The sequence below is a fragment of the Poromitra crassiceps genome, assembly GCF_964638095.1.
Source record: "Poromitra crassiceps genome assembly, contig: HAP1_SCAFFOLD_599, whole genome shotgun sequence".
NCBI lineage: Eukaryota > Metazoa > Chordata > Actinopteri > Beryciformes > Melamphaidae > Poromitra > Poromitra crassiceps.
Window position 1 is genome coordinate 88571 of NW_028151809.1, and position 8961 is coordinate 97531.

At 45.3% G+C, this 8961-nt stretch overlaps 1 protein-coding gene across 1 annotated transcript; it reads right to left on the minus strand.

Annotated features, from left to right (window-relative positions):
* Window positions 1–4520: 4520 nt before the first annotated feature.
* LOC310771399 (uncharacterized protein) lies at window positions 4521–7859 on the minus strand. Its single transcript, XM_083664021.1, has 2 exons — window positions 7665–7859; window positions 4521–7135 (listed from the first exon to the last, which is right to left on the minus strand). The coding sequence occupies exon 2, from the start codon at window positions 7127–7129 to the stop codon at window positions 5318–5320; it is 1812 nt and encodes a 603-aa protein (XP_083520147.1). The 5' UTR covers window positions 7130–7135; window positions 7665–7859; the 3' UTR covers window positions 4521–5317.
* Window positions 7860–8961: the final 1102 nt, after the last annotated feature.

Here is an 8961-nt window from a genome sequence, read left to right on the forward strand (position 1 = left end):
GGGTGTGTGGTCTAATTTGTGTCAGTTTAGGGGTCCTTGACATGAAAAGGTTTATGAACCACTGATCTCTAGAGCAGAGGTTCTCAAATGTTTTTAAGTTTTTGTGAGGACCACAATGGAAATAAGCCCTCGGACTTTTTTGTGTTTTTATCCTCGGTGATTGATATATTGTCTGTTCTTTCATTACTATATGTACTGTTTGTGTTATTTTATTTTATCACCAAATAAATGCAGTCATTCATTCATTCATTCATTCATCCAAGGACCCCTTACTTACAAGATAGAAAATATACCAGGGAACCCCTCATTCTGATTTGTGATTTTGGGCTAAGCTTAATTGTTTCCACGGTAACGTGCTTGACTTTTAAATTGATTAGGTTTGTTAGATTAGAATGTAATCCATGAACAATTTTAGATTTAAAGCATAAAATATTTTTGTTGAAAAAAACAAGTTTTTATTTTTATTTTCCTGAAAACTTTTTGCGGACCTCCTGGCAAAGTGCCACGGACCCCCATTTGAGAACCACTGCTCTAGAGGATGTGGTGGGTGATCAAGGTCTGTCTTATGTGCTGTGTGGATACAGAAACATTCTCTCAAAAATCCCCAAACTACTTTTTTTTAATGGAAGCAACTGCCCAATTTCGCTTTATATTGGCTCTCTCCTGCGTGTGTGTGTGTGTGTGTCTGTCTCTCTCTCTCTCACACACACACACACACACACACACACACACACACACACACACACAGCTTTTAAAGCCAGCCATTGTTACAGGCCAAGATAATGGCGTATCAGTGCTCAGTGGGAGAGGTACAGTAGGATCGGCGCCAGCTGTTTAAGCAGCCGTACTTTGTGGACCTGATTAGATGACGTGGTAATGACACCCCGAGTTCATCTGACGTGAGTGAGTGGAGCGTGGTACGCAGGCAGCAAGCCTGACAGTGTGAGTGAGTGGAGCATGGTACGCAGGCAGGCAGCAAGCCTGACAGTGTGAGTGAGTGGAGCGTGGTACGCAGGCAGCGAGCCTGACAGTGTGGCTTACGATCCAGAACTCCTCCAGAACAAACCGTCTCGTCCCCGCTGCGGTTCAGTGTGTATTTGCAGACAGAGTTAAGAGAGGCATCCAAAACTGCTGTGGTGATTAGTGTCCGGAGACTTGTGGGTAATGTAGTGTACAGAGTGTGTAATGGGGGAATTCAGACAGCATAAAGGGTATCCCCAATCATGACCCCCCAAAGAGAGGAGAATGTTTTCCATTGTTGCCTATTGTTTCTAGACCACCTTCTGAGAATCCTGTGTGTGTGCGTGTGTGTGTGTGTGTGTGTGTGTGTGCGTACAGCATATGGCTGGTGCCGTTGAGAGCTTGTGTTCCGTCAGTAGGGAGCGCTGTGCCCAAGCTGTGATACTTGCTTATCGGGATGCACGGTGATGTCATCACGTCATCGGTATCGGCCGATAAAGGCTTATCGTCTATCGTCTGTAAGACAAGTAGAGCATGTTCTTTCTGTCTAACTCATGTTCTTTCTGTCTAACTCATGTTCTTTCTGTCTAACTCATGTTCTTTCTGTCTAACTCGCACAGAAAACCTATAGCTCGGAAGTTACAGGAAAGGAGTATGGATGAGAGCAGTTATGTCATCATTAGGTTATCAGGTGCACTTCCCGTGACAGATGGTTGAGGGTTAGGACCCACAACCCCTCCAGAAGGCTCAAAGATAAATCCGGGTGTCCCAGAAGTCAAATGCACTGATTGGACCTCCTCACCTACAGAACATGACACTGCACCAACACTTGGGCTTAGCCCACATCTCATCTGAATTGACATGCCACTTTAAACCAGTGGGTCTTCTTAGGCCATATATTATTCATCTGTATGTCCTCACTAAGAACTGAGCTTATATACTGTACAGTAGTTAATGCAATTTGTTTTGTGTATTTCTCTTTCTTTAGCCGTAGCACGTCTTCTCAGCTGTCAATCTTGGATGTTCAACAGTCCAGTGATTGTAACGGTGTATCAGTCCAGCAGACATGTTTCTTTGTGAAAGCCTCACCTTTGAAAAGCATCCCAGTGGGTGGAAACCGCTTTCATTCCTTTTCCACGGATGTTCCAAGGACAGGACAGGACATTCACTGCCATTACTGGCTGGCTTTTGAGAGGACGGCTATAGAGGGCTTAGTGAATCAAGTGAAGGTTTTCACATCCAACCAATTACCTCCACAAGAGGAAGAATCCTATTTCCTGTATAGAGCGCAACACTCACCGCCCACTTTTGAATGGCTCTGGTTCCAGGAAGTGAATTTCCCATTCATTTCTCCATTGATCTTTCAGAGAATCCTCATATAGAGTTTTAAGCCAACCATCTATGAGATGAATTGTGACCATAAAATGTTGTTATTGTTGCTCTGAATCAAATGTTTGGTGGTCATGATTCATCTCGTAGCGTTGGTAGCTTGGCTCCAGGCTTAAAACTCTTTGTATAAGGATTTTCTGAAACGTCAATGGGGGGAAATTAATGGGAAATTCACTTCCTGGAACCAGAGCCATTCAAAAGTGGGTGGTCACCGTTACGCTCTATTGTGACTAAAATCTTGCCATAAATAAACGCCATAAGCGACTGATATCATGCAGGACCTGGACAGTGACAGGATGCAGCCAGGAGCTTCGATTCGAGCAGTAAATAAATAACCCAAAGTATTTTGCATTTCTTTATGCTCTTTATCCTCAGCAGCTCCTCCTGCCTGGCACCACCAAATCACAGAGGACATCTTTAAAAGCAACACACCGCCATCTGCCCCAATCAGCCCACATCAGAGTAAGTGCTATACAAGCCCTCTTCCTCTGCAAAACCATATAAACCATCTTTCTAATGATTGAACAAGCATCTGCTGTCATTACCGACAAAATCCCCAAGCAGAGTAGAAAATAGAGGAGAGTGAGCCAGTGAAGGAGGGAGGGAGGGAAAGATGTAGGTAGTGACAGATTTACTGAGTGATGCGATGGAGAATAGTGACTCTGAGATTTACAGCAGGTTGGTTGCCTTCAAGCCGGGCGGGGACACCTCCAGAGCCGTCTCACCTCCAGAGCCGTCTCGGCTAGTTCCTAATAAGATTAATAACGCTAGTATTTATGAGGCCCAGCGCTCCCTTCAGGGACCCCGAGCAGCGTGGGCCAAACCACCATCAGAACAGGGCAGGCTGACAGAGAGAGGCGGGGAACAGCAGTGTGTGGGAGTGTGTGTGTGTGTGTGGGAGTGTGGGAACAGAGATGGGAGTGCAGGGACAGTGAAGACACTGTGCTTCTGTGCTGCAGGCAGCAGTACCACCACAAGATTGTTTTGCTGTGGTTTGAGTTGGAACCTTCTTACAAGCTTCTTACAAAGACTGTTGATAAAACAAACCTTTGCCATTTTCTTATTTGAATGAACAGCTCACATTTGGTTCTTATTTGAAACCCCAGAACCGATGAAACCCATTCAAAACATTCATTTCAACAAGACACATTTTTTTTTAACACTGTAAAAACCCAATGTACACCAGATGCGGCACGGCTCCGTGTGGATCCGGTAAAACTGCCGGAACAGACTTAGATGTGCAACACATGCAGTACGGAGAAAAGCCACACCTGTTCTATTTTTGAGGGATGGCGAATGCGTCTGACAGATTCCACAGGTGTGTTGGTCTGTTCAGGCAGCTGCACGGAGCCCTAAAGCAGCCAGTGGACATAGGCCTTAAAGCAGCTACGAGCAAGATTTTCGATTGTTATTAAACGGTCTAAATTTAATATCGATGCATCACATCTTACCTCTAATAGTAGACGAGACCAACGCAGAGTAGTCTCGCTTGAACCCCGAGTGAATCGGCCAGTGTTGTCTTGTCTGTGGCCAGGGCAGATCAGGAAGTGAAATGAAACGGTTTGCGGCAGCCACTTCGGCCATAACCACAAAATAACAAAATGACTTCCAAAAAAACTGTTAGAATATAACAAGAGATGTTCGCCAGAGTAGTAAGCCCCTGCATGGCGTTCTCCTTGTTTATGGTCTGTTGCTTGGCGTTCTCCTTGTTTATGGTCTGTTGCTAGGCAGAGCGAAACGGCAGAAGGCAGGCAGCTGCTGTAAACCGTTTCGTTTCACTTCCGGGTTTATCCGGCCTGCCGGTAGACCGATAGAGAGAGAGAGCCTGGTGACGCGAGGTTAGTAGACAGACTCTATAATCATCAAGAGAGCAATCTCCGATTCACACGGCTTTGGTCTCAGCTACTATTATAGGTAAGATGTGATGCATCAATATTGTAATTATACTGTTTAATAACAATCGAAAATCTTGCTCGTAGCTGCTTTAATAAGAGCTATAATGTTTTTAATCCAAAACTGGTGACATTCTCTGGTTAGAATTAAGAACAAAGGCCTTCTGTTCAATAAAAATAGGTTTTATTTACACCATGTGAACCTTCTAACAGAGACAATTAGACCTCTTGTTGTTAGTACACGTATCCATTCCCTTAGGGATGAAATGATAACCGGTTTGATAATGATAAACCGTGATAAAATTCCCTTACGGTAACCGTACCGTTTTCAATTTTCATTATTAAAATCGTATTACTGTGATTACAGCGCTTTGACAACAAACACAGTAAATACCGTCTGTCCATCATCAACCAACGTTAGCAACAGTCTCCCAGATGCAGACGCGCAGCCTTGGTAAAATGATTTCAGTGAGATTTCAGTACTTTTTTTGCCTCCGAGTTTTCAATATAAAACTTGGGGGGAAATGATCAGTACTTTTTGAACATTGTCAGCAGCACATTTGAACAACACCATGATAATACTAATAACCGTGATCATTTTGGTCACTATAATCATTATGAAATGTTCATATCGTTTCATCTCTACATTCCCTCTAACTTTCATGTTCTGATTATAAAGCTGATACATACTATTTAGAAGTTGTAATTAAAAAGAGAAAACACTATGACTAACGCTCCACCACAGTAAGCAATATCGGTGATGAACAAGGCATGAAGGTATCAGTTTCAACCAGGCTGTATCAACCTCGTTAGCTAATCAGGCAGGAGAGGAGAGCCTGCCCTCCTTATGCATTTCATTTTTTCACAGGCCTGGGAGTGAACGGAGGAATGCAGACAGTGCAATCACAGTTCAGAAAGTTCAGGCTAAAGAATCCCAACCCCACACACGTCTTCCGGGAAATTTAATCTCACAAGCCGTCGGTATTTTGTTGACTCCTGACTCGCAACGTTCATTTGTAATTCCTTTTCGTGGAGGATTGAGAATCAGAAACCTCGTAGCCCCGGAGACAGAATTCTCATTCTGTCTCTCTACTGAGAGAGTCAAATGAAACCTTCTCCTCCTCCTCGCTCTCCAGCGGAGTAAAGTCACACTCGCTGGGCTCTAGGAGCTTGAGGTTGGCCTGCACCGCCACCAGTTTGTGCACCCTGTCGGCCGAGAGAGAACCTGGCACCTTTGCTTTGCCAAAGAGCGACCAGAGGAGCTCGCAGGACACCGCTGTCGGCGGGATCTGGAGGATGGCCGAAGCCACAGCGGACAGAGGCTCAGAGGAGCACAGGCCTTTCCACCAGGTGGACGCGGACACGTGCTGGCACGAGCTCCAGATCCCCGCCCCCTTCCACAGGCCCTGCTTGGCCGAGAAGCGGGCGAAGCTGGCCAGCACTTTGCCCTCGTCCAGGTTGAGATGGTGCGACAGGCTGGAGATCACGTAGTAGGCGCTGTTGATCTGCTCCCCGGAAAGCGTCTGCTGCGCGACGTGCTTGGGGTCCAGCATGTACGCCGCGGCGTGGATGGGCTTGACGCAAAACTCCTGACACCTGTCGAGCGACGCCATGACGGCCTTCTGTTCGCCGCTGTGCAGCACGGACCCGGAGAGCGACGTTCCAATGTGGTATCTTAACTGACTGAACATCTCGACGACACCGGAAAGGGCAGTGTCATCTCTTTTCATGTAATCGATGTAATTCCCAACCAGGTACAGCAGGTTCCGACTGCTGCATAGCCCCTTCCAAAATGCTGCGTCCTGTAGCGTGGCCCTGATGGACGCTTCCACATCCAGAGTCGGTGAGACAGCCAGCTCTTGGAGAGAGTTCTGCCCCTCGAGCAGGCTGTTGCACATGTTAACCACACCCGTCCACTCAGTCGTAGCGGGCACTATCAAAGTCATCCCACTGGCTGTGAGGTTTCTAATCTTTGTCGTCTGCCAGTGTCTAAAGGTATCCGCTAATATCTTCCTATCTCTGACGTACCTCACCACCTGTTCGGCTCGCATGCACAACACTTTTAGCGACGGCTGTGCCACGATGTCGTCGAAGAGCCGTCGGACGCCGTACGCCGTGCATCCGATGGCCGAGACGTGCGGGAAGGCCTCCTCCACTTGAACCCACGCCGCCTTCATCTCCGGGGCGTCGTCCGTGACGACGGCGAAGACCTTCTGCGGGCCCACTTCATTTATGATCCCTTTCAGCTCCTCGGCGATGAAGGTGCTCGTGTGCGTGGCGTGCTCCTTGGTCTGTGTGCTTTTGTAGAACAGCGGCAAAGGAGCCGCGACGATGTAATTGATGGTTCCGGTCTCGTGTACGTTCGACCAGCCACTGCAGACGACGGTGACGCAGTCCGCCTTCCCTATGCTCTCGTGGACCTGGCTCTGTACTCTCTCGTACTCGCAGTCCAGGAGATGAGAGCACAGGGCCTGTCTGGTGGGCGGACAGTACGCGGGCCGGAGCACGCTGAAAAATCGCCTCCAGTAAACGTTGTCCGTGAGGCCGAGCGGCGAGGAAGTGCCGTACACGGCCCTCGCCAGGCACTCGTCGGCGTACGCCTGGCTGCCCTGATCCACCGAGTCGATGAGGAACTGCCCCCCCCCAGGTGTGGCAGACGGTAAGAACGACGACGAGGGGACAGGGATGGAGGCAGAGCTGGAGTTGCCGTCTGGGCCCGGCGACTGCTGCGACACCACCGAGTACTCCTTGCATTTGTCCAAATGCATCTGCATCTTGGTGGCATTCTTGGCATGAGTCTTTGAACAGTAGTTGCACATGAAGGTCTCCCTCCCATCTTTAATGGCTGGGGTGAAATGCTTCCACACACCGGACTGCAAACGTGGCATTGTCCTCTATGGGCAAATTAGAGAAAAGACAATTATTATTTTTTATTATTATTATTATTATTTCTCAAATTGATGCTTTGGTATCTGTTGTGTGGCTAAATGTTTCACAAGAACTTGGTAGTGAGGCGTTTTCAACAACCTAAATATCGACAGTGTGTTTACTTCTTGGTTTAATTAAAAGTCCAATTGTAATTGACTTAATTCATTTAATATTCATGCTTGCTGATGTGTTGGGTTCATTATTTGGGGTGAGGATACTCTAGGTTTGTCCATGCAAACACAACTTATTTTTTAATCTTTTCATTTCACATGTTCATAGAACACTGCATTAATGCATAGCTTCAGATATAAAATATGTGTAATAATAAGTAACATTTTAAGCCAAAACTGCTAATTTGCGTTAAGACAGTGCAGAACGAGTACTATCACTTTCGCAATATCATCAACTCCTCTTGGAACATTTTTACAGCTCAAAATATAATAAAACTAACGTTACACTGCAAATAAACGAATAGCCTTTAGCTTGTTCACCTACCGATATAGATGGACACTATTCCACTTTCACAGCGTGTTCACAATATTACAAAGCACTGCTTCAAAGTCGCCTGAGGCTCAACCTTGATTTGTATCGTTATCTGGCGTTAGCTGGCAAGCTAAAGTGAACGTTAGCTGCCCTGGCTAACTTGATAGCCGACTACAAAAGCAAACGATCACGAAGTGGTGGAATTGAACGGGAAAGTACGCGCAGTAACGATGAGCAAACGTGTTACGGATTCCCGACTTTCTGCACATTGAAAACATCCAACGTTACGACATGGTTTCCTAACCAACTGTGGGAAAGAATGACACAATTCTGCAGGCAACCAGCGCTATCCGCCTTTTGTTGTGAAACTACTTCCTGAAACTCCACTTCAACTACGGGAGCTCGAATGGGTCAATAAACACACGTCGTCGAGATTTTTAGGGAGAGACGTGCTGAGGTAGTTTCGACAAGATAAGATGAATAGTTTTTGCTTTTCATGTCTCTGCGACTTGGATCAAAATCATGTAAGTAAAACGCTGACTGACGGTGATTGATAGATGATAGAGGTAGGCTATAGATCAGATAAAGTATAGGCTCTATGGTAGTGACAATGATAATAATAACATAATATTGTTTACCATGACTGCAGTGTGAGGTGACTCAGGTGAGGGATAGATATAGATAGATGGATGATGGAAGTGACAAACAATGATGGATAAGATTGGGGGCTATTTACCATGACTGCAATGTAGATAGATAGATAGATAGATAGATAGATAGATAGATAGATAGATAGATAGATAGATATATGCCATGGATAGATAGATAGATAGATAGATAGATAGATAGATAGATAGATAGATAGATAGATAGATACAGTATATGCCATGGATAGATAGATAGATAGATAGATAGATAGATAGATAGATAGATAGCTATATGCCATGGATAGATAGATAGATATAGATAGATAGATAGATACCGTAGATAGATAGATAGATAGATAGATAGATAGATAGATGCCATGGATAGATAGATAGATGCCATGGATAGATAGATAGATAGATGCCATAGATAGATAGATAGATAGATAGATAGATAGATAGATAGATAGATAGATAGATAGATAGATAGATAGATACATACATGGATGATATAGTGACAATGCTGGATAACATTTGGGGGATATTTACCATGACTGCAATGTAGATAGATAGATAGATAGATAGATAGATAGATATATGCCATAGATAGAGATAGATAGATACATACATACATACATACATGGATGATATAGTGACAATGCTGG